This window comes from Crinia signifera, chromosome 1 (genome assembly GCF_055691185.1).
Source record: "Crinia signifera chromosome 1, ASM5569118v1, whole genome shotgun sequence".
NCBI classification, from domain to species: Eukaryota; Metazoa; Chordata; class Amphibia; order Anura; family Myobatrachidae; genus Crinia; species Crinia signifera.
In genome coordinates, this window is record NC_139217.1 from 381,316,524 (window position 1) to 381,343,888 (window position 27,365).

Genomic DNA, 27,365 nt, shown 5'->3' on the forward strand with positions numbered 1-27,365 from the left:
TTAAGGTGATTCAGTCATTAACCTAGATTGGTGTTTGTATACAGAAGCAGAGATCACACTTCCACCTTCAATAAGGTCTTATAGGGAGAAACCACCTTTATAATCACAGAACTATCATTTTATTCACAGATATTCTAAAAGGACATTTACACTTGTCGACATATATGTGTCAACAATAGTTGTGTCATATATTACACCTGTTTTAATAAATGGCAGATTGGTAGTGTCTTAATACATATGTGTAATGATCACAAGTAGTACCAGTGGTTCAGGCTCTTCTATCGCTGAGGAGAACAAGACACTGAGCAATTTGGTTGCAGAGCGATATAGCGCTCAGCGACCAATTGCTCCGTGTGTATGGAGCTTTATAATGTGCACCACTAACAACATTTTTGAGCTAAGAAATTATAGACAGATTTGACGGGATGCAGTGTAAATCCCGGCGGTCGGGATCCCGGCGTTCAGAATCCCGACGCTGGAATCCCGATCGCCGAAATCCCGACACTTTCTCCCTCCGGGGGTGTCCACCGGGCCCACTGCATGGTGAGCGCAGCGAGCCCGCAAGGGGGGGGGGGGGGGGGGGGGGATATGCACGTCCCCCCCCCTGTCGGGATTTCGGCGATCGGGATCCCGACCGCCGGGATTTAATACTGAATCCGATTTGACAACACTACTATCAGATTCTTCTCACTTTATAGCTGGAGACAAAAGGGTTACAGAAGTACAAAACTCTGACACTTCTAACATACAAGTCTACCCTTTCTAGGCTACTACTGAATTGTGAGAAGAAACACAAAGCATTTGTTAGCGATCTAAAATATTAGAATTAATTGCTTGGTCATATGAATACAATCTAAAAACTTGAGAGGGCACGTACATTATGTTAAGAGTTGTATACACTGGGCGATGTTCACTGCAGGTACACGGCATTGGTAAATTCATACACACTTTCTGATGAGCTAAGGAGGGTGGCCATGCTGCATTCCACAGCATGACCATCGTCAATGATCCGCTCTCTCATCTGTGCATCGGTACACACTGGCTGATAAAATGACAGCTCATTTTATCCCCCAGTGTACTGTGAGAGAAGGTGACTGGATGTTACTTTTGCTCAGGTAACAATTAAACACGCTCTATATTTTCTAGATATGGAGGCTTGCACTTACCATTCGTTAGACTGTAGTGTAGGGGACTCGTTCTGGGCTATGTGATATAAGGCACTCATTGCGTTCATATTGAATAGTGGAGGCTTCCTTTCGGCTGAACGAGAACATAAAAGTGACATGATAGAAGAGGAATAAAATGAGCAAAAGATGTTGTATGGAGAGTAACCAGAGGAGCTGTGTAGTGTCAGAATACAATATAAATCAAATTATTTTAATCTCCTTGTTATTGTAGGGAGGCCATTGCATGATAGCTCATCTCATTTCATAACAACTTAAAAACATGAATAAACATACAGGCCACAGCGAAGTGCTTCCACCATCTGTATCCTTACTATATCTATGTGTTATTTAAAATATGTATGTGTGTGTGTGTATATATATATATATATATATATATATATATATATATATATATATATATATATATATATATATATATATATATATATATATACACACATATACATATACACACACACACTTATTTTATTTACAGTTTCTTATATAGCACCGCAGCTTCCGTTGCGCTTTACAATAGTAGACAGTGATAAGACAAACTGGGTAACAACAGACAGACTTGGAGGTAGGAGAGCCCTGCTGCAAGCTTACAATCTATAGGGATATAGGGGGAAACATAAGGAGAGGCACCAGTAATAGCATAGCAGTTACAAGTCCAGAAGGGAAGCTATATAAAATACATAAGTGCCTCGGAGGGTTATGCGTGTAGAACTTAAATATGATAGGTTTGCCTAAAGAGGTGAGTTTTCAGGGAACGCTTGAAAGTTTGGAGACTGGTGGAGAGTCTTAATGTGCGTGGAAGGGCATTCCATAGGATGGGAGCAGCCCGAGTATGTATGTATGTATGTATGTATGTATGTATGTATGTATGTATGTATGTATGTATGTATGTATGTATGTATGTATGTATGTATGTATGTATGTATATATATATATATATATATATATATATATATATATATATATATATATATATATATATATATATATATATATATATATATATATACACACACACACATACATACATATACATACATATATACATACACAATTAGATTAAGCAAATAAAGGCCAAAGAAACAGCAAGTTTTACAAAGTTATATACACAAATATATTTTTAAAAAATTACACCTTTTTTATATTCAAGAATACTTGCATACTTCGTTTACTCACCTAATTCAATGCAAGTGATACCAAGGGACCAGATATCAACCATCCCTTCATATTGCCCCTCATCCATTGCTAAAATAACTTCAGGGGCCATCCTGAAAGCATAAAAACCACAAATGTAATACTGAACAAATTAAACAAAAACTACCTATTACTTTGTACCGAAGAGACAGACAATGTACAAATTGAGTATCCCAAATCCAGAATGCTTGGGGTAAGAAGATTTTTGAATAATGGATTATTCCGTATTTCAGAATATTTTTTATATTTCAAGGAGGTATCTTGAGGATAGGACCCATGTGTGAACACAAAATGCATTTATGTTGTATAAACACATGAAACGCACACAATTATATTTTATTTAAATTATTAAACAAGGTTTCAAAATATGAAAGTTTGTGTACTAAGGCACTGAATTTGAAGCGCAAGCAATAATTTTCTTGCACATATTTAATGCCAGTTACAAATCATGTCCCCATTAGTGCCAGTTACATATTATGTCCACAGTAATGCCAGTTACACATCAAGTCCCCAGTAGTGCCAGATATACCCCTTTCACACCAGAAAATGCAGGGACTTACCCTGGAATATGGTCCCTGGATCATGCAGGGACATTCCCGGGTTGGCCCCTTTCACACCAGCATAGTCCCTGCATTTTCTTGGTGTGAGGGGGCAGGAGGGTCCGGGCAGTGGGTGGCGGGGTCCAGGCAGCAGGTGGCGGGCCTGGGGTCCAGACTGCGGGGACCTGGCTGCGGCAAGTAGCTCTATTTGCCGGGCAGTGGGGTGTGGGCATATAAAAATATTTTTAAAAGACTGGCCGGACGCTTATTGGCTGAGAGCATCCGACCAGTCTTTTCAAACCTAGCAGAGCTTTCCGCCCACGCTGCCCAGCAAATAGCGCTACTAGCACCCAGCCGCAGCTGCCAGATTCCCCCGCAGCCTTTCACATCGGCCTGTTTCCCGGGCTCGTCCCAGGAGCAACCCTGCTATATAGCAGGGTTGAATGCTCAGTACATTTTCCTGGGAATTTGGCGAGGGAACCTTGCACACCAGCACTAGTCACGGGTTGATTCTGGAGCCAACCCGGGAATTCAGGCTGGTGTGAAAGGGGTATTACGTATCATGTCCCCAGTAGTGCTTTTAGCATAAAAAAATCTAAAATATAAAATAAAAAATAAAAAAAAGTACATTCTAGAAATTATGGTTTTTGGAATAATTTGGAAAAAATCCATATGGAAAAGGGATACTCATAAAACCTACACAGACAACCATTGCAGCTCCATGGTGTTAGGACATTTACTCATTGTACAAGCTAATTTACATGTCTATGTTTGTTTTCCCTTCAATGGTGATTCCAACAAGATTGATGTGACAAGTGGGCAGGGGCTGTTAATTAGGTACATGTAAAAACACAGGTAGGTTGGTTATCTTGAAAGGAGAGTCTGTTGAAGTTAGTAGATGTAGTGCAATACTTGAAAGAGAAGAAAAAGATAACCCAGTCTTCATATAAAGTTCTAAATATGCAAAGAACAAGGATACATTTATTTTTATAAAAACTGACTGCAAAACTATAAAAAAAAAGAGTTAATATGTAATGTATTAAATAAATGCCATATTATAAACACAATCCAAAATATAAATGCAAATATATTCATAGTGAAAGGAATAAAAGTGTGACAGACCAAAACAAAGAAAAGCTACAAGGGGTAGATTTATTAAGCTCAGTGAAGAGATAAGTCTTTATCACCGGCCAATCAGCTCCTACCTGTCATTTTTCAAACCAAGCCAGTAACTTCACAGTTAGGAGCAGGTCGGATCCAGGATTTTGGTCCGTTTACACTGCGGTGCTGACGAACAGTGTAAACGGGGATGGCATTTGTAGATGACATCATCTCCAAGCGCTGGGACCACCGATCTCTGTACCCGGACCGCATTGCTGTGGGCAAGCCCAGCACCAAGGTAAGATGCTGGGCTTCCCCAGCCTCCGTGTCCCCAGCCTGTGTGTAGCATCCATTCAACTCCTCCCAGCCTCCGCTGCTGTCTGCACAGTACAGCAGACAGCAACTGAGGCTGTGTCACCCACCGCTCAACCTCCATGTTGACCGATGGATGCTGCAGTTCGGAGGTTGAGCTTCCCCATTGCTGTAAATGGGAGCCATGTCGGATGACCCGGCATACCTGTTTACACTGCCCACTACCCAGGTCCTGCCCGTGTTTTACCCTGGTCAAAACCTTGGGCGAAGTCCTGTGTAAAGGGACATGGAGTTAACCACTTTTACACCGACACTGACCCGGGTCCAGGAGGAAAAACCCAGGTTTTTGCTACGGTGTAAAAGGGATATTAGATAGTTTGTGTGGTCCAGTGGTACAACCAACAAAAATGATCCAAATGCATTTGAATGATCAAGGTACAATCAGCTGATAATTGCTAGCAATGCATGCCACTGGACAACCAAAAGGGATCCAATTGTTTGGTGTCCCTCACATATCTGTAAACTTTGAGACATAGCAGAAAAATATTGAAGGGTAACTAAATAAACTCTTGAAATGCAGCAAGTCTGTCCAATGTTTTAAGGAAGCAATCATTTAAAAAGGCAAAATGCGTGTGCAATTTCTGATTGTATTGTTCTACAAAGTCTTGGAGAGTAATAGGGCCTACACCGAGATTTTGTTGAGTGATCTGGGATGTTAGAAAGCTCAGCATACAGTGCTGCACAACAATGTGCACTGAGCGATCTGTATAGGGCAGTGCTCTCCAGTGAGAACACTGATCCTGACCGATGATCGAACTAGATGTATCCAGCATGCTGGATCATAATAGCTGGCAAATAGAGTCGCGCATTGGTATCACCCCTACCCACTGAGCAATGTAGGGGTATTTTCTAAGCAATCTAGTCAAATTAAGTCAGATCGCTTAGAATATGCCCTGAAATCACCTTGTTTGTTGGCTCCATTAGCCTGACATCTAAATTGATATTGTAAGGAATTTCAGCACAAATATACATTGATAAATACATTACCAGTATGGGGTTCCCACAAATGAGTTGGCAGGAGAGGTTATAGAGGCAGATCCAAAATCTGCTAATTTGACCTGACCGGGCTCAGTAAGCAGGATATTTCCAGCTTTAATATCTCTAAATAGGAAATAAAAAAATAAAAATTTAAAAATCGAGAGTTATATATAGAGATATTTAAAAAGGTTAAGAAAAAGTTAAACAAAATAATTTAGAATTTAGACAGCATAATTTAAGTATTATAAATATTGCAATGCAGCTATCAACATGGAACATTAGATTATGGAAAAGTGTCATTTTAATTGATTAAAACTAAAATTTAGGAAAGAAAAAAAAAGTGTTGGATCAGAAATCTAGAGGGAAAAACCCCCCAAAAACATAACACTGCAGCTTTTCAATGACATTCTCATATACATGAGAGCATGGAGGCAGTGCAATATATAAAAAAGTCAATGCTTTTTCTACATTTTAGGCATGGCATTCTGAGTAAAGCATCCCACAGCAACAAGGCATCAGGTATCCGTTTACTCTGACTCATTCTTAATTTAGAGAACGCAGCAACTCTATGTAGTAATGATTGAGCATTTCTGTTCTTATCCTATTACCCCTGTTTAACATCGGGATCGAAATTGGACATCTCCGAAAATTTTGTTATCGGATTTCCTATTGAATAGCCTGTTTCACATACAAAGACATAGGTTTGGTGAAACCCCGATTTTGCTTTTAGGGATTATGCTTCACCTGCCGGTTTATCCGGGCTAATTAGAGAGCCCCAAGCGAGCCTATTACCCATGATCAGCGATCGCGGATAATAGTATATCACCTTTTGTGGATTATCATCTCAATGTGTACACTACTGGAGTTTTTTTTAATAAGCACTTCACCACATGTTTCATGTTAACTGTTATTACAGATCTATAAATAACTGGTAATAATAATAATAATAATAATAATAATAATAAATAAATCCATACACACCCATGGTGTGTACACGGTGAGATTTCTTTGCTATTTGACTTATGATTCGATTGCTATGCAATCTTTGCTAACTCTGTACTATTTACATACAATTCATGCTAATCTACATTAGATTTGCACTATATAGTCATTGCTGCATTGTCTATTTGGCTTTTCGATTTCAGCTGAATGGGTTCACCTTGTGCCTGGCACACAAAGTAGAATCCCTGTTAAGTGCCATCTTACAGGGCTAATTGGATAGCCGTGGGGGAAGCGGTTGATTTCTGCTTATACATGCTCTGCACTCATCTAATTACAAACTGTATTTTATTTAAATTCAGGGATTTTTGGATCCTGGATATTGCAACTAACTGTTAAGCCAGTTAACTCCATCAAAAGCCGGATACACACTAAACAATGTGTGTATCCAGCAGACTGTACGACCGATGTAATGATATATTGACTGTGAATGTTATAACTTGCAATATTTAGTTCCAGTCCGTGTTCCCCCCCTCTGGTCTTTCCCAGAATCATCCCACTGGGCATGCAGCACTTCCAATGTGCCAGCCCGGCAAATGAAGAGCTGAATGGCTCTGTTGCCCGTACAAATTGGATGATGTGCCAGATTTGTGGGTTGGATCTGCCTAGGGTGTACCCACCTAAAGTCTTCCCTTCTGGCCAGTACCTACATTGTTTTAAACATGAGAACCTGTGTGCATTCTTCATCACTAGGAATCACACAGATATTATATGCATGCAATGCCTTTACAGCTTTGTCAATAGTGTACTGGATGAGTACGTTATGTCACAAAGGCATTGATATAAAGTAGCAAACTAGAACTATGGCTAGTGTAAATCACTCATATAGTACCTCAGTCTTGCCTTTTTTACCCAGATTATGTACTTTTTCCTGAATTTTCCATACTAAATAGCTAATAGTATACATACTGTTTACAATATATGCATGTAATAAATCCACATACAACATATGAACACAGTGTTGCACAATTTGGAAATACGACCTGTATAGTTATAATATTTGCATACACATAATACAATTACTAGAAAAAGGCATCTAGGATATTGCAATAATGCTTCCACTAGAGGGAGTTGTAGTCATGTCTAGCTGTAATACATATCTAAATGGCTATATTTGGCAGACCTAATAAAACATTGTGCTGGTTGTCTCCATGTGTGACATCTAAAGCCATCACTGTGAAAAGTACAGAGCTGGTGGAGACGAGAGCAGTGTGAAAGCTGAACACCATAGATTATTCAATTACCGTCACAACATCAAATGCATGGACAGGTCGGATTTCATACCTCAGCAGACAGACAATGCAGCAGCAGCCAGTTGATGGCTACTCCTACATTGTAGAATTGTTTAAGATGCATGAATAAGTAACTGTCTGTTATACATATTCTTTGAAGGTAGGACCAAGAAACAAGTGTACCATATATAAACAGGAGGTCAGAACATCAGAGTGCAAATAGAGGGCACACACCAGGGTTCAAACTGTTAGATCCAGAGCTTTAATACACCACCAAATCAGAAAATACAGTAATCGACATTTCAGACCAAAATGGTCCTTTGCCAAGACACCAGCAAACAACCGAGCAGCATGGCAATCAGATACATACAAATTGTATTTTAGCTTTATTTTAGGCTATTTACCAATTCCAGACATGAGCAAATAAAAAATAAATAAAAAAGCAGTTGTGTTCTTTTATCAGGTAGATGATTTCTGTAATAATTAACTGTGGCCACAGTTATCTAGGCAGCCTTTAGAAGGGTGGATAAGAGAAAGGACAAAAAGTACAAGTGATATATGCAGTCACCAGAAGCCCAGCTCCCCCTGCAAACAGCATTCATTGACCCCTACAACAAAAGTGCACGACACTATGTGTGTTTACACCGAATGTCCTATTGTCTTCTGTCCATGTCCAGTCAAAGGTCACTGTGAATGCCTGTGTATATGGTTAGCATGTCTCTCAATGAACTCCATTTGTAGTACCAACTGAGCTGTAGTACACAAATGGGAAAGCACCTCAAACCAAACACACACTCTCCAAGTGTACCCTTTTAGCTGGTACTACGGTTTTTTATGGTCTGTACTGGCACACGGGAGTTTTGTACCAGGTGAGGCAACTGGATTTTTATAGCAGAGCTGCAGGGACTGCTTAGTTACAGGCAGTTCCCTCTGTCCTTCCGGTAAACAGTAACACGCTGGCCCTAGGAACAGCTTTCAGCAGTCAGCACTGGCAAACTGAGTGCCACCTACTGCAAGACAGACTTATTAGGATACCCCCTTTATGTGTGGTCATGCCCCCCTTTAACCATGTTCACACCCCTTACCTGTTCACACCCATTCTGTACCGGTTCTTATCGGAGAAATGTTGGAGCGTATTCAAAAGTGGCATGTTTGAAAGTTAAGCTTCACGTGATCTCCTTCTGGCCTAATGAGGGGTCTGGGTCAAGTGTTTTAAGAGGTTCCGCTCTGCTATAAACCCCATCTTACCCTGCCGCAGCTTCTCCCCTCTGCTGAAGTAAATTCCCGTGACTCTGTATGCTTCATGGCCCAGACCTCTTCTCCACTGCTCAGCCCTAGGTGCATCCCCAGCTGATCTCCCCTAATGTAATTGGGGCTCATTCCATACTGTCTTATTCAATACTGCACCCCATCTATACTTCCACTTTTATTCCCTTTACTAATGACCGATTAATCCCCTGCTGTCCCCTTCAGTAGTGCCCCTCATTTACTGCTGCCCCCTGCACCACTGCCCCCTCCATCCGCTGCTTTTCCCATCACTACTACCCCTTCAATACTGTCAGCACATCCCCTGCTGTGATCCATAGGACATCCTGACAAATGAAAAGGTTGGCACAGCTGAAAAAATCATTGTTATTGGCAACATTGTGGTCATTGTCTATAGATTATCAGTACTGACATGCTGAATGTCAACATTGTGACCATGGTCAGTCGACCTAATATATCAAACTATACGGTCTAATGGTCAAAAGAAGCCACACAATATCTGTATTTTTTTTCATTAATGCTTTATGGAGAGTTTTGGAATGTGTCTCCCCATAGTAAGGGAGTACTCTTTTAAACCAGCTGCAATATAACATTTAAGTATTAAGTAAGCATCACTTTTACCAAATCAGTACACAGAAAGGGTAGAATGTTTTACAATCTACAAACACATCTGATTGCTATTTACCTGTGAATCATATTGCGGGAATGCAGATAGGCCAGCCCCTGCAAGGCACCATGAGTAATGGCAGCAATTTCCACTTCCTGAAGCGGCTTTTTGTGAACTGGGCAAAAGACAGAGAAAAGAAAGCCGTTAATAAAGGAAGTAAAACCCACCTGTCCAAAACACACTTTCCATGATAGACTGATGACTTTAAGAATGTAATTTAATCAAACAACTTCTCATGGTAACACATATGAGGGGTATTCAATACTTGCAGGGGGGGGGGGGGGGCATATTTGCTGCCGATCCACACATTATTCAATTTACGGGCGGTTTTAGGTCCTAGCCACTTTTGACCATTAGTGGTCAACCTAGTGACTGTCAAACTAGACATTGTGGACCCATAGATCGCTTTAGAGATAAAGATAAAAGTGTTGCACAGACAGCTGTGGTAACAAATGTAAAATTTGCATTACTAATAGGTTTATAAGATCACAATTAGATGCTTGAGGAGAACAGTGCAGCCGTATACAGTTATTTATTACTGGATTGTAGATGAAAAGTTGCTAATAAAAACACACATTCATTTTTAGATTCAGGTTGCTCTTTTTTCCCAGTACTGTGACCCTCAACATGTTGCCTTTTAATTGTAGAGTAAATAAACGGTGAACGGTAGAAAATAATTGACTGAAACCTACAACTAGGTAATTTCTGCCAAATACAAAAGCACCCAATTTGTCTAATGGGGCTACTATATAAAATACACATATATTGTGGACATGAAGTCTGATTTATAGTTAATTCTAGCAGACACTTCATGACTCACTTATAACACAATGCATTAAATATGTAGAACGCAACTACTGTATATTACTGCTAAAATGACCACTGATACACAATGGTTTATCTTCTAGGAGAAAAAAAACAGCTAGATAAGATTGGTTATTCCAATATAGCTTAGACTAGAGGAAATTATGTGGAACGTGGTAACCATTCATGCTTTCCATCTAGTTCAAAATAATATGATGTATAAAACGGCACTATAAAAGATACTACAATAAATATCCCATTAAAGTTTTGGACCCAGTAAGTCTTTAGTGAGAATGTTTTTGATTTTTTTTTATAATGATTAACAGAGTTATCTTCCACTTACCCTCTAGCAAATCTGATGCAGATCCCAGGCAATATTCCATTACCAGCTACAAGAAATCAGAAAGTATTTTATTAAAATATTATTATATATTAAAATAGCCTGTAATCAGGTCAATCCCGGGTTGTTGTTGAGTCGACCCAGGTGGGCGTGCGGTATGAAAAGGACATTTAAAATATCCAGAGTCCAGCAACCCAGAAATCTGACCCAGGATAATTGAAGAGTCGGACCTGGGTCACTTACACGGAGGAGGCAGCAGCGTCACCTAAGTGCTGCCTCTACCCCCCGCATTACACGCTGCCACTCCACCCCCGGATGACATCAGCAACCCGGCATTTGCGATGTGAACGAGATATAACACAAACACGTTCATTTTAAATATTTTTGAAAACTTAGAAACATTGTTTGCAATCAACAGTCCGATTATTGTAAGCATCTATTATGGTGAGTGCCTTCTATCAGAGTTTATATACTATAACAAGTGGTCAGTGTGTGATGATGAATGCAAAACTTTGCACTAAAATTTATTGGTAAAAAAAATGACACAACTAAAACATAACAAAAGTAAAAGTACATATAAACAATGCATCACAAATATATGTCTGGTATATATGTCAGCATTTATCTCAACGATTGTACAGAGTTGTAGAGAGCTTGTAGCAGAAAGCAGCGGTCACTGATAAGTTGCCATTATTTCAACTGGCTGTGTGGAGCTTTTTTTATCAGTATCTCCCGGTGTTCAATGTAAACCAAAATATCTGAGGTTTTCCTATGAGCTGTACCGGTTACTCACACTCCCCTCTGAGGAAATCCCGGAGACAGGAAGAAACGTGTTTGAGTTTCTACTTGGTGCAGTTTTTCAAAGAACCCTCCTCTTAACTGTACCTCCAGCAGTAGAGTTGATCATACTTTTTATACAGTTGCTTTCTGGAAAGACCTTAACAGCCTAGGGGGGTTATTTTGGTTCAATGGGGCAGATGTATTAAGCCTGGAGAAGAGATAAACTGGAGATAAAGTGGAGATAACTTGGAAGAGTTAGCGCACCAGCCAATCAGCTGTGTTTGAAATATGACAGTTGGGATCTGATTGGCTGGTGCATTATCTCCTTCCAATTAAACTCCAGTTTATTTCTTCACCAGGCTTAATACATCTGCCCCACTGTTTCTGACAAATTCCTGCTTAGATGGACAAAGCCATGTGCACTGCAGGGGGGCAGGTGTAAATTGTACAGAGCGAATTAGATTTGGGTGAGTTATTTTGTTTCTTTGCAAGGTAAACACTTTGAAGTAAAACCCCACCCAAATCTATCTCTCTCTGCACAAGTACATCTGCCCCACCTGCAGTGCACATGGTTTTGTCCATCTAAGAAGGAATTTTTCAGAAAGAGTGAACCAAAATACCCCCCTATATAACAGCACATAGCAAGCAGTGGTATCAGGTGCGAGAGGTGCACCGTTATTTAGCAGCAGCCACTGCTGAACCCATACCGTCACACTAGTAAAACATGCAACTTATAGAAGCAAGCTAAAACTGTGCATTAAACATAAAGAAAAATAAAGAAATGAACACTATTTGGATTATATATTGAAAATGGGGAAAAGAGCGGCAGCACACAGCAAGTTGGTATCATGCCACTTATCAATCAGCGATACGCCCTACTACAAGCTCTGTACTACCTGTACTTTACAAAGCAACATCTTTGTGGTAAAGTCCACTCACTGGTGAGCTGTAAACCACCAGCATAATCTGTGAGATAAACACCTTTTTTAACCACAGACTTACGCAGTTATTTAATATACGGAAATAGTTTTAGATAAGATCCAAGTTGGTTTATTCATCTGATACTGCTGGTTCCATTACCGGGCATTCATTCAGGATTTTGTTCATATGAACTATTGATGTACTTTATACTTACATTTATTGTGTTTTAATTAATGTGTAATTTTAAATCATATTTTGTTACTATTAAATATTGTTATATTTATGTACAGCATTCTATTTTTTTTCTGTATGTATGTAAAAGTTTCTTCTCAAAACAAATGGCAGACTCACCGTGTTCCAAAGCTATATGGTGGCAGAAAGCATATACTGTAGTTGGATGTTAATCTGCTCTTTATATTGCTTCTCTACAGATCTAATTCTGTAATCAAAATACAGTATAGCCTATGAGCCAATTTACACTTGGGGGCATATGTAGCCTCTGGAAGGAAAATATCAGCTTGGCAGAAGGTCAAAAACACAATGGTGGGTATCCATTTACCCAAGATCATCATTAGCCCCGATGCCAGCATCTGTATCTCCAGATACCAGCGCTTATCAGAGATTGTGCTTTGTGTGACTCAGGCGCACCAAGCATAATCTCTGATAAGCAGCCACCTTCGATAACTCTTGGGATCGGGAACCTATCCCTGATCCAATACGTTTTCGCATTATCGCAGGTCCATTTTCACCCATTAAAAACAGCCTCTGATTAGATACATTAATAATGCCCAGTAGTCCTAAATTGCAATTTCTGGACATTTTTAATGTCCGAAACTGCTTAGGGCATAACTGGAAGTCACCCACGGCTCCGAGAGGAGTTTAGCCATGGCTATTCTAACTTGCAATGTAAAAGAAGAGTTGTCCGGTGTGAAAAAAATTATTTGCACCTGTTGTATATCTGTAAATTCAGTTTTCACTTGTTTTGGACATCCTGACAACTGTGGAGATTTTTCCACTAAATCACAGGCTCCAATATCTGCACGTCACACATATGGCCCCCAATTACTGCAGTGATTTGGTCCAATTTCCCCCATATCCAACGGATCGGGACCAGAAATCAGCCCAAAGCGGATGTGCGATGTCACCTTGGATCCGTTGCGCAGTCCCGCGCGCTTCGACCACCAACCTCGGACCCTACTCTAGGCAGCAGGGAATAGGGGTCTCATGCAATGCATCACATGTGAAAGGACCGCATGCGATCCTGCCGCTCGGGAAGGTCCCAGGCGGCTTGCAGGGGATTGGCTGGCCATAGACTGCTACAATACATGGGGTGAAGCACAAATGACTGGTCTAAAAAACATGACTCTAGTAGAAGAGCAATGTTGCAATGACTTACCCATGCTGTGTGTTCTTTTAAATAGCATCCCTTGTACTCTATTGTATTTGGATGTTTCAGCTGCTGTAGAAACTTCACTTCCTTGATTATGTCCTGCCATTTCTGTTAAATACAAAGTTTTCTCAGTCACCAGTACTGCCACTGTCATTGTAAATAACTGAATGGTGATTGTATTTTTACCTCATTCATTTGTTTCCCACTGTAGGACATTTTCTTAACAGCCACCACTTCATTAGTTGTAACATTTGTGGCCTAAATAGGTAAAGATATTATTATTGAAAATATATAAAACAAAAAGCTACTACTATCAGACAGTATTTTAATACATAAGAAGGCATTATAGGAATTATCGCCACAACCTTTAGTATCTGAAAAAGTAAATTCTAAAACTTGAACTCAATTTATGTACGTATTATAAACTAATGTCTCGTGCACTCGGTGCGATTCAGTGTCTTCCAATTTGATTTGGACTATATAGTCCAAGTCGAATCGAAAGTGACCCCGAATTGTACAGTATTAGCCGCACTTTATGCAGATTCAATCCCAATTCGCAGCCCCATGGCATAGGTAATGAAAGCAGAAATAGACTGTGCAGGCAAGTCTATTTCTGCTTCGATCTGCTAGATCAAAATAAAGGGCCATGCTGTTCAATGCAGCATGCCCCACCCCACCCGCACTGTCCCTCCCTCCTGGACGATGACGACACCCAGCTGGGCGGGCCGTGTGTACACCCGATAAATATGGAACATAGAATGATGCAAATGGCTTAAAAAGCAAAAAAGTTGCAACATTTTTCCATTAAAATGCATCTTATTTGCAAATCAGCACAAATAAAATGCATAAGCAGACTTTGCTGATTAAAACTATGGACCTTATTCAGGTCCGTTCACAGGGCCGCAGCCGATGTTCGATCATGCGAATTTCTGCACATGTGCATGAACTGGGTGTGTGCACCCACGATGAATAACCTGCTAGTTGGGTGCATACACCCACCTTTGCGAGTGAAGGGTGGCGGGCAGGCATTAGCATATGAGAACGCCCAGCGGTTTATGGGTGTTCCCAAGTGGACGCTGGGCATTCTCATGCTAAGGAGGCAGTGACGGACATGGGGGGGTGGGCAGCTGACATCACAGGATGTCAGCTGCCCGTCCACTTCCCTTGAACGTACACGCATGTTTAAGGTTGCTCAGGCCAACCTTACATATGCGTGTAATTTCCACATCTTTCGATGGTCGGCGACCATCGAAAGATGTGGGACGGTCCCAGTGGCATGTGAATGGATGTTTATGTAAAACATCCATTCGCAGCCATTACGAACGTACGCAACTTGCGAATGATGGGCCGGTGTGTCACCATTCGCAAGGCGGGATCTGGTTCACTCGCAAGGATGCAAATTCTCATCCGATCTAATAAACCAGAATAATCCCCTATATGTGGCATGCCTATATTCTGTGTGTGACCATGGAAAGATAAAAAAGAAAAGCAACAACCCCAGATATCTATCTGGAGAAAACAGCAACAGCAAAAACCACAATTGGTAGTCCTACAGCAGTTCTTACAAAGTAAACGGCTCCGAAGCTGCCATGTCCAATCTCATGCAAATCTAAAAACACCGTCTCTGGATCTTCCTTGCAGAAGAGCTCTTCTATGTCTGGATCCTTGAGTTGCCCCTTCCGCATCTTGGATGGGATGGTAACTGCTCCAATCCGTTTAAGCCCAGGTTTGGATCATGCTACGTGGAAGGTATACCTGGCTGGAAGGCCTGCACCTGAAGCAGAAAGCATGTTAGGATATATTAGTACATAATCATTATATTGTACTTATAGTTGTGTATGCATGACACTACATGCCTCCATGTCTATCCCAGTATTCCATTTATTAACATATACATATTGTTAATGAGCGGTCAGATCATTACCAATAGACAGCAACACCACCACCTGGCTCAGGTAGATAGTAATACTATATAGCTGTAAAATACAATTTGTTTTTGGATAATGAGCAACAACCTCATTACTCAAATGTGGATCTAAAAAAATTAGGAGTATGAAAGGTTTCTATAAGACAGTGATGGAATCAGGTCAGATGTAACACCCGGTGTGTACTCTGCAACCCTGTGGAGTAGGTGCCGAAAAGGATAGGAGGGGTGGCCTCTAGGGCTGTGCCCTGTACCCTGGGAGATGCTGGCTGCCTCCGGAGACGGGACTGCTGTAATGCCTACTATTTTTATATGTGACTTTTTCAAAGGCCACACAAGGTCCACCTGGCATACATTGGATACTATGGGACACCAAAAATATAGGGCACCATAGGAACAGACTAGTGCTTAAAACAGTAGTGCAGTAACAGGACTATCCACTTGGGTGAATATAACGCATTATTTAAAATGTTCATTTATAGGTTTTAATATATATTGATTAAAAAATGATATTTGCATTCTGTAAAACACTGGACCTATGATATTTTAGCATAGTTACACTTGCTCTTTTTACATGGTTATACTTTTTTCACACTATAATAAGGAGATTACTGCATGTACAGACAACATAGGTGATCAATAATGATCCATGGGAACGCGCATTGATAACTATACAGTGCGTTTTCTGACACCTCCTGCTTGAAACACCAAAAAGAAGTCAGATGGATCGTGAGGCCCCGCTTTCGCAGTCTGTAGTCATACTGAAAATCAAGATCAAGTGAGATTTTGCTCTTCTGCTTCATTTTGTGCACAAAAATATAACAAACTACGGGCCGGATGCTCTAAGCTTCAAAAGTGAACAAATGGAGAGTGATAAAACAATCAGCTCCTGTCTGACTGGATGGCAGGTAGCCATGTCACAGCTGATTGGCTGGCTGTTTATCACTCTCCATTTGATCACTTTTGAAGTTTAGTGCATCTGGCAGTATATATTTATTGTGTGTGTCGTTTAAAAATAGCTGCTAACCAAATAAAAAGATGCTGGCTAAAATAAATGATAAAATCTGTCTCAATTGATTAGGGTGGCCAATCCCGGGATTCAAATTGAGATCCCGGGATTTGGCCTCAAAATGTCCAGGATTTCATGGGATTGGACTATCCAATCCCGGGATTTCGGGATTGTGCAGTCTATTGCTGGGCAGCGTCTGAGCACATGCTCAGATGCTGCCCGGCTGTTCCCGACCCGGGGTACGGCCGCGAGAGGTCAGGCAGCGAGTGGATTCTGGCCTCTGAGCGGGATGTATTAACATTTCTCACTCACTCTGTTGGATGGCGTGCGGGTTCCGGCCTTACTGGGCAGTGAGCAGGTTCCTGCAACGTGGAGAGGTCGGACGGCCAGCAGATTTCTTTGCCAGAGGTGCAGCGCTGCGGCCTGCGCAGCGTGAACTATGGGTCACGCTGCGCAGGCCACAGCGCTGCATCTCCAGCGCCGGAACACACTCAAGGCACCCGACCTCTCCCAGCCGCACACAGCAATCCCCTCCATCCGATGTCGCAGTCGCCGCCTGCCCCGCTCCACTAAAGTAAGGGGGATGGGCGGTTTTCTTTTAGGGATGCCAATTCCGGGATCCCAGGATTGTGCATTTTTCAATCCTGATTCCTGGGATTGGAAAAAATGCCCCGGGATTGGCATCCCTACAATAGATGTTAGGGTTATGAAACACTTGCTAACAGGGTTTTCTTAACATTAATTTGTAAATATTAATAAATGTATAGTTTGGTCCTAGATGTACATCAATATTGAACAATTTTATTTAATTTTAAAAAAACTAAAGAAAATTTCCCCGGTAGCGCTGACTGAAAAAACAACTGACCATGCCTTAAGACATTCATTAAATTAAAAAAAGGTTACAAGAATGAATGCCTTTTTTGGTGCACTTTTATAAGGTGACAACAGGCCACAGGCTGTTTTTGGGTCTCCTCTGCTCCATTATTTTTGGAAAAGAACAGAATAGATGGACATATTAACACTGGCTATAAACTAATAACAAAGTAACTGTATATGTGATTAAGAGAGACAAAAGGGGAAAAAAAATAGGATAGGAAAGCATGTTGCTAATTGTCATTAATCAAATACAATTCAAAGAAAGGTATTCAATGCCCCTGATGGCTAGATATAATGGCAAGAAGTGCTGATAGCTCGCCTTCAAGTATTCAACTCCCTTACCTTCACTTGCCATTTCTACCTCGCTGTTTCCCTGAGGCGAGGTGGAAATGGTGAGTATGACCATTAAAATGGTGGGGTTTCCCACAAAATGCAGCGGACTCTCTGTATTTGTGGCAAACCTCACCGTTCAAGGGGACTCTCACCATCCTCTCCTGGCAAGGATTTCTCCCTTACATTGAATACGGCGAGGGACGGTGAGTGGGTTTAAAGTGAGGATGGCTTGTTTTCGGTGAGGGAAAGCCACCCTTGCTGTACAAACCCCCTCGCTAGAGACATTGAATACCGCCCATAGGATCCGCCCATCTCTCCATTTACAATCAAGACATAACAGCAATTGCTACTTGCTGTTGACCACTGAGGCTGCTTACTACACAGCTGCATACTGTAGATGCAATCCTTCGCAACAGGAGTAACATTGTTGGTTTGCGAAACAACTTGTGGTTAGTAAGGCAGGCAACTCTGCAATAGCCTCTCTTTAATGCATTAACAACTCTTTATATGCTGAAAAGAAATGTAAAAAAACATGAAAATGAATGTAATTTGTGTGCTTCCTTTGTGTTAAGCCGGATTCTTGCGGCCCTGCACTTAAGGTGAGCAAAAGAATCCCACTTATCATTAGGTAGGCGATTAAAGGATTACTGATCTATTATTTAGAAACTTTTTTACACATATGGAGCAACAACACTTTTAAAACTAGGTCTTTTATGTTTTTAGTTAAATAAATTGTTGCGTTTGACCACATTATCCTAAAACACTACACAGGTTGAGTATCCCTTATCCGAATTATTCCCGAAAACCATACATTCCAGAAAGTGAAAAAAAAAAACCTACTGGGGACATTTGTAACATCACTTCTGAGGACATGATATGTAACTGGCACTATATATGTGCAAGAAAATGATTGGTTGTCATTCAAATGCAGTACACAAATTGTGTTTCATGTTTTGAAACCTTGTTTTTTGAAAAAATAAAATATATTTGTGTGTATTTCATGTGTTTGAAGTGTTTGTACAACATAAATGCAATATACAATGTACCTCAAGATACATCATTGAAATATTAAAATATTCAGAAATACATAATAAACCTTTATCCAAAATTCTCCTGTTCCCGAGCATTTTGGATAAGGGATACTCAACCTGTACTACTATAATTACAAAAAGTGAAACTGCGATTACTGCTCAAACCATGTAAATGCTATACAAATAGCACAACAAAATAAGGGGACTAGTTTAAACTCCGATGCACCACAAAAAAATCTGTTCAAATATCTGGGAAGTGGTGAATATTTCTAAGAAAACGTAACTTACACACAAAAACGACTGTATATTTTGACCTTCCTACATTGAGTTAGCAAGGTCAATTGTTGAAAATACACAATCCATCCACACTCCCCACTGCCTCGAAAATCCCTTTAAAAGTTATTACAAGTGAAATGAATATTACAAAAGTTAGTTCATGCAATTTGTTTCCATAAAGCAATGCTGTCATCCAAACACATAGGCCAATATTGGGGTTTTGACTCTAAAGGTGCCCACACACTAGAAAGATCTGCGGTCATAAGATGTGCGCATAAATTAGCCTTCAAACCTTTTGCCTGTCCTGGACAAAAGATTTAAGGCAAGCACACATCTTTACCAAAGATTTTTCTTAAGATCCCATGTGTGTTCCTATGGATCTTTTGTTAAATCTTCTGATCTTTCATGCAGCACCTAAGATCTGAAGATTTAGTAAAAAATCCACGGGACCGTGCATCTGACCGAAATCGGCCGATTTTTGGCCGATTATCGGTAAACATCAGATGATATATCAGCCGATTTATCGGAAATCGGTCAAAAAATCGTTATAGTGTGTGGGCACCTTAATTTGCCGAGAGTGTATTCAGTGCTAGAATGGAGAACTGCTTTCACCGTAATTTTTGCCAAGTTTCATCATTTTGCATTCAACATTTTTTCTGGAGAACTGAAATGTGTACTTATAAAATAAATGTTTTCTTTTTATTTTTTTGGTGTAGAAAAAAAAAATCAGTTTATTTATTATTTACAGGATTTTGCTATTTTTTTTTATTTGACAAGCAGCACATTAATATATTTTGATTTTTTTTGTGTGTTTTTTTTCATTAAAATATGCAGGGGGCAGGGACCAGCTCATCAAATATTCACTGCGCTGGGTCCCGCTCATTACATATGCACAGAGTGGAACCAGCGCAGCGCTCCCAGCAACTCCCCCGCCAGCAGCTTCGTTTAGGAGCTCTATCTCCCCGTCAGCACCTCCTTCTCCTCCGCCGTCCCCTCTGCTGCTGTGTGCGGCGCTGGTAGGGTGGCTGCCATCCCCCTGCCTTCCGCTGTCCTGCGGCGTTTGCCGGGTAAGTACATTTTCACCGTCAGGAGCCGCGAGCTCCTGACAAGTTGAATAAGGAGAAAAGGAGGTACTTGTGTATTATCACGGCACCCGTTACGTAGTTAACGTAGCGACGCTGTCAGAATCAGCAAACAAACCTGTGTTAATGGACACCGAATGCGCCCGAGTATGAAGGAGTGCATTAAAACCTGTCGTAAGAAGGTCAGCCTGTCGCTCACAGAAGGATATGCTTGTGAGCTCCTCCGCCCATGAATAAATTAAACGTATGAGGGTCAGAAATGGGGTACGGCACCCTGGGAACCAATGTGCCGTATCCCATTTCTGACCCTCATACGTTTCATTTATTCATGGGCGGAAGAGCTCACAAGCATATCCTTCTGTGAGTGGCAAAGTTGTCAAATAAAACCGCAGTGCTATACAATAACCTGATATGGGAGGCCTGCACCGTGGACTTAATGTCGCAGCCCCAACGCCAGATTAGCGGTCCAGGACAAAATAGTTGGAGGTGGATGAGAGCCTCTTTGTACAGAAGAAAAGTAATGTTGGATGCGTGTTGCCTCAACAATGGCTAAGGGTAACGGTGGTGTGGTGTGTGGTGCCCCTGGACTGGTTGGGCTGGGTGGCTTTAGTGCGGCATGCCCTTACATTCTAATAACAATTTTCCCTCACTAACACTATCTCTCTCTTATTTTAATTGCATTTCATTTTTTATTTTCTCTCTCTCTCTTTATATGTAGCTTCGGCTTCCTATCACTAATTATTAACACTATAGTATCTCACTGGCATGCCGCACTGGGCTTCCTAGCTTATGATAGTTTTTGGGGTGCCGCACCCTGTACCTAGATATAGCGCTAGGGACCCCAAATATACAGAGAAGCCTTGACGTGGCCTGGGGGCATATCATACACATGCGCAGGTATATGTAACCAATATCTCTGAAATCTATTATCATGTAGTGTTCAAGATTGGTTACTAATACCACGCAGTGTGCTGGGGGAACCAATGTCTTGTTACTTAGTGTGCATATAACACCGAGCAGATGGCTCAGGCAGGGTACCACCACGCACAGGTGAACCACCGCTACAATTTAAAGGCGTAAAATATTGAACGCCTTTGGGGATCGTGTAAGTGGCGCAACAGAATCTGGACTCCGACCTACAGGAATTTATGTGGCGCTTTTCAGCGTGTTCTTTATGCCTTAACTCTGCTCCCATAGACTGACAAAGCTGATGACTACACAGATGCAGACACAACTGCATCTACTTCTGCTGCAGTTTCTGTGAATGCAGAATCAGATAGTGGGGGTTTGAAAAGGAGGCATTTGTCAGTATGTAAAATGGAGCACTGGCAAAAGCCTCCTTTATTGTACATAAGACGCATTTGCGCCCGGATACCCCCTTTGTGCAGAAGATGCCCGTGCGACCGAACCCCCTAACCCTGTCTCCCTGAAGTGGACAGTGGTTGCCGCAATAATTACTGAGATACAGGAGTGTTTGAAACGCAGGTGTTTCAGACAGCTGGAGCGCCTCTCCGCCGGCACCTGAGTGATCCCCTGTCTTACAGCACAGGGGATCTGGCGGTTACCAGCGCTGTGTGAGAGGCGCTCACTAGGCTTGCCATAGAAGATCTGGAAAAGAGCCATGGATGCTGGGGACAGAGCCGGCATGCCACGGAGTCCCTACGCTATCTATGCTTGGCAGCCATTGGGCTACGCTGAAAACATAGCTTAGCCGGGCGCCGTGCTATTACACAAGTACCGAAAGGGAGGGCTGGCGGTGGACAGGGAGGACGGTGAAAGCCCGGTGAGCACAGGCGAAAGCATAACAGCGCTCGCTTCCCCTGCACTCGCCGGAGCATTGAATACTCCCCATAAAAGGAAGTATTAGATGCACAATTATTTCTTAATCTTTGTCATATCCAATAGTATCCTTTACAATGGGGATGCAGTCACAAGGTTGAAATATGCAGAAAGTCGACTTATAGAGGTCTCTTCATACACCTAGCCTTCTTGCATGTTAAACCGCGCAGTGCGCCGTATGTCTTTTCTACCGCCTTAGCATTAAAATGCATGTTAAAATCGCAAAATGATGTGAAGAGTCTGCTTGTGCATCTTATTCACATAGTGATGTGAGTATGATACATCTTTGGCAAAAAAGATGCCTGCCGCTAACAGAGTTGCACAAAACCTGTCTGTTCACTCACACCAGGCTGAGGCAAGATGTACGAGGACAAATATGTAGGAAACATCAACAGCTGGGATGTCGACAGAGATAAGCTGCAGGAGCAGAGGGTTAGGCTATGGCCCATTCTTGTTTAAACATGTAGTTACACTCTCCACAAAGGCTCCTCACCACTATTGGTATATAACGGAGCTCAGTTTCTGACGTAACATCAGAATCAGTCCTCCTTCAATACTCCATGTCATTTCTTACAATAGAATAGTGACAAATAGGAAGGGAGTAGGGGGGAGGGTTGCCATTATTCAAGAAGAGTGATCTCTAAAGGCCCCCATATACTATGCGATTTTCGGCCGATTTCGGCCCTTTGGGCCGATAAATCGGGTGAAATCGTCCCAAAATCGCATGTGTTTGACATCTGATCTGATGCGGGGTCCCGCGCGCATCGGATCACGGCGTCGGACCTACAGAACATAAGATATATCGGAATCTGAGCCATCATGGGTGCTTTTTAGCACCCACGATGTTCAGATCCGATATATCTTTATATACAGCCCCCCTGTCTTACTAGCAGCGCCCCCCCCCTTCCCGCATTGACGGCTCCCGGCGGAGGTAGTACAGGCGGGGACCGCAGGCGTCGCAGAGCAGAGACTGTCGGCGTGGCGGGAGAATAGGAAGAAATCCTATTCAAAAGACCGGGCAGCCGCTGATTGGCTGACCTCTCAGCCAATCAGCGGCCGCCCAGTCTTTTGAATAAGATTTCTTTCTATTCTCCCGCCGCGCCGACAGTCTCTGTTCTGCGACGCCTGCGGTCACCACCTGCACTACCTCCGCAGGGAGCCGTCAATGCGCGGGGGGGGGGGGGGGGGGGCGCGCTGCTAGTAAGACAGGGGGACTCAGCCAGTCAGCAATTGGCTGAGAGAGCGCTCAGCCAATCACAGGCTGCCCATTCATTGTATGGGCTTTTTTTTCCAGCACTGACAGCTCCCGCCTCCTCCTGCCCGGCTCTGTCACTGTCCCCCGCAGTGTCCCCTGCACGCTGCCTTAGCAGCGCCCCCCACCAGCAGCCCTGTTCTGCAGCCCCCCCCCTGCTCCCCGGGTTTACATGTAATAAATCGAGAAGATTTATCACATGTAAAAAATGGCACATCAAGTGCCAATCTTATCAAGCTCCCCCGGGGAGCTGCCGGGGAAGCTCAGGGGGAAGTAGGGGACGACTTGTCCTCAGGACAAGTCGCCCTAGTGTATGGGGGCCTTTAGGCATACAAGAAAGATGTGAATAAAGTGCCTGAAATAATATGTGAGTATTTCTAGAATAGAGATTTTCTCTGTTGTTTTTTTTTTTTTTTTTGGCACTTGTTTCCTAGCACGGCGCATCCATCGGGTCCAAAAAAATCGCGTTGATCACATGCAAACAAATCGCATGAGTTGGACACGATTTTTAAATTGGAACCAATGTAAAATGGTCCCTGAGACCCGATTTTACATTGGGCCCAATGTTAAATGCCCCCCAGACCCCAATTTTCATTGTATACCCACCCTGGTGGGTCAAATGCCCCCCCATTGTTAACGCCACCCCATGATCAACGCCAACCCGAAGCGTGGTGAGCGCAGCGAGCCCGTGAGGGGCGGCGGTATGCGTCCTCCGACCTTTTCATACCCCCACTATCCACGTCGGCGGGTAATTGATTTTATATAGTGTGGCGAGCGCATCGAGCCACCGAGCCCGAAGCGTGGCGATCCCCGCGCATTACTTCACAGGTATTAGGCGTGCGCTCGCCATGCTTCGGGCTCGGTGGCTCGCTGCGCTCGCCACACTATATAAAATCAACTCCACGCCGACGTGGATAGTGGGGGTATGAATAGGTCGGAGGACGCGTACCGCCGCCCCACGTGGGCTCGCTGCGCTCGTCACGCTTCGGGTTGGCGTACATCGTGGGGTGGCGTTAACAATGGGGGGGGGGCATTTCACATGTAAAATCGCGTCCATCGCATTGGTCGCATCGCATGCCTTAACTTAAGGCATGCGATGGATGCGATTTTTTAATTGTCGGGAAAAAGGCTAAAAATAGCCATGAAGTCGCGTCGGTCACGTCCATCGCATACCTTAGGTTAAGGTATGCGATCACCTACGACGGGCGCCGTGCTAGGAAACAAGTACCTTTTTTTAATATAAAAATAATATATATTTTTTTTTTTTTCTGTTTTTTTTCTTTTCACCGGCTGTGGCTTAATGGATGGTAATAAGCTGTACAAATTTGCTATGATCCTTAACTGAACTTATGAGTTGAAAGCTGTGAAGCAGTAATGCTAGCCACTATGCCACCCCTAGTGGTTTTCTTGTGTTATAGAAAGTGTTGACTCATTTTTATATTTAAAGAGTGTTCTTTGTGCCTGTAAAGCCCCATACACTCTGACTAGTTAACCCCCGTCTGCAGTACATGCAACAATGTAACTTTCGGTCAGTGTGTATGCTCTATAGTGTTTACCTGTGGCACTGTCGATATTGTTAACAATATCCACAATACCACTTATCGCCTAGTGTGTACGGAGCTTAACTCTGCAACCCTTTTGGAAGATCTAAGTGCAGCAAGGAAAAATACTTGGAGTGGCATAGTGGCTAGCACTACTGCTTCACAGCATCAACTCATGACTCAAATGACGGTCATGGCAAATCTGTGCAGTGTTTGTATGTTCTCCCATGTTTGCATGGGTATAAGAAAAATTACCCCCCCCCCCCCCAAAAAAAGGACAAAAATATTACCCTCTGATCAATAATGATTGAATACAAGCCACACTCCAAAGACCCACACACGTTCTCACTGCTATACTGTCATTTTGTGAGGCATGGGACAGTGACTCCTACATGAAAACAGGGAGAATGCTTATAAATTTACTTTTACTTGCTCCTCTAGCTTAGATATTCTTAAAAGGTCCCCATACACTATGGGGATATACATGCGATTGGTCACTTTGATGCGATTGGGGTGATAAACTGCATAAAAAGCATCCAAATTGCATGTGTTTCACATCATGTCCAATGCAAATTGCAATCCTGTGCGCATCACATTGGAGCTACTGGTTTGCACGTACAGCACGTAGGATGTGTTGCATCACACTCTTAGCTGGAAGTGCATACAATAAATCGTATGCAAAAGGACCACATACGTTGTATCATATGCGATCCTGCCACCTGGGAAGCTGGTTCAAGGGGGATTGCTTGTTGAAAAGATGGAAGTACTTTGATCCACATATGCTGGAACTGTCCCCCAATTATTCCTTTTTGGAAAATAAAAAGTATCATCGGAAATCCCGGGTAACCAGGCCCTGATTGTCCTGGACTGGACTTTTGTATTGGCACATTTCACAATATAAGAAGTCCCTCCTTAAACATACGAATAATGTAGCAAGAGCAATGGTCCCGTTCCTTGGCATTCGGTGGTGGCCCTCTTGATTTGGGAATGGTGCCAACGATTGGACATTTATATGAACATGGAGGATGTCCATCACATAGCCCTTGAGAAGCGCTCCTATTTTGTTGCTACTTGATCTCCCAGGATTGAATGTCACTCGCCTTGTAGAATTCCCTGGTGCCTCTGCATCAGATGTACCCATTTACCTTTTTCCCTCTTTAGCTTTCTGCTTCTTCTTTGTCTCATCTCTCCCTCTATGCAGTATGTTTTGGTTTCTTTATAGTTTGTTTGTATATGTTTATTTAATTCTATACTGTGCTCTTATTTGGTGTCCGTGTCTTATAGTCCGTGCAAACAAAAAACATATTATTCATTTTTTGCATTTTATTATTGTGACACTACATTGTAAGCAAGTTTACTTTATATAGCGCACTTTCTCCAACAGGACTCAAGGTGCTTTACAGACATTAAAAACAATGCACATAATACAGAGGATGTTGGTAGTACAGTAACAAACAAAAGAAACCCTTGAACACACACTAATCCCTTCTCCTTCTGAGGGGAGGAGAGCGCGCATCGCTTATCTCTCCTACCCCTCACTGTGCATCCTTGTGACTGGGTCATCCGCCAATCAGAGCTCGTGGGCCGGCAGCCAATCAGGAGCCGGCCCGCGAGCTTTGATTGGTGGACGGCCCAGTCACAGGGAAGTAAGGGGGGGGGGGGGGGGGGAGGAGACGCGCAGTGTGCTGTGCTCTCCTCCCCTTGGTGACATGACAGAACTGCAGGGGGACATCAGACTGTCCTCTCCACGCCCGGCAGCAGCAGCAACAACGGTGAGTGCTGCTGCTGGGAAATTAGCACTGTGGAGGCATAGCAGATTGTAGCACTGTGGGGGCATAGCAGCTGTGGCGATGTGGGGGCATAGCAGTTTGTGGCGATGTGGGGGCATAGCAGTTTGTGGCGATGTGGGGGCATAGCAGTTTGTGGCGATGTGGGGGCATAGCAGCTTTTTGGCACTGTGGGGGCATAGCAGTTTGTGGCACCGTGGGGCATACCCAGCACCGTGGGAGCATATGTGTATCTTGCACTATTGGGGGCATATGTATATATGGCACTGCACTATTGGAGGCATATGTGTATCACACCCACCCAAGGGGTCCAAATAGACCATGCCCCTTTTTTGGCACGCGTGTCTAATGCGCGCGCATGTTGTTGGCTCTTTAGCTTGTCTACAGATATTTTTCGGCTCTTTACCTCTGACCGGTTGGCCACCCCTGAAATAGTGCAATGTCGGTATTATGGCACTGTTTTTTTTTTTTTTTACTTCCAGCTTTTCTACACTGGGACGCTAACCACTTGGATACTAAACCTCCCCTTCTGTATGCTAACTAAAGCTGCTTTTGGAACCATAACGCATTTCAGTATATCCACATCACTAAAAGGCTACATAAAGTCCTAGCTTTTAGCATTAGACTGATGTTCTGGCAGTGTCCAAA

The 27,365-nt window shown here is 42.6% G+C and overlaps 1 protein-coding gene across 1 annotated transcript in view; it reads right to left on the reverse strand.

Annotated features, from left to right (window-relative positions):
• Positions 1-27,365, reverse strand: part of TAOK3 (TAO kinase 3) — a 212,988-nt gene that overhangs the window by 112,334 nt on the left and 73,289 nt on the right. The window contains exons 3-10 of the mRNA XM_083151479.1: positions 15,333-15,541; positions 13,954-14,025; positions 13,774-13,875; positions 10,680-10,725; positions 9,551-9,647; positions 5,378-5,491; positions 2,361-2,452; positions 1,167-1,260 (exon numbers count right to left, since the gene is read on the reverse strand). Coding sequence (XP_083007605.1) covers positions 1,167-1,260; positions 2,361-2,452; positions 5,378-5,491; positions 9,551-9,647; positions 10,680-10,725; positions 13,774-13,875; positions 13,954-14,025; positions 15,333-15,452 — 737 coding nt within the window. The 5' untranslated portion in view covers positions 15,453-15,541. The remainder of the gene's footprint in view (positions 1-1,166; positions 1,261-2,360; positions 2,453-5,377; positions 5,492-9,550; positions 9,648-10,679; positions 10,726-13,773; positions 13,876-13,953; positions 14,026-15,332; positions 15,542-27,365) is intronic.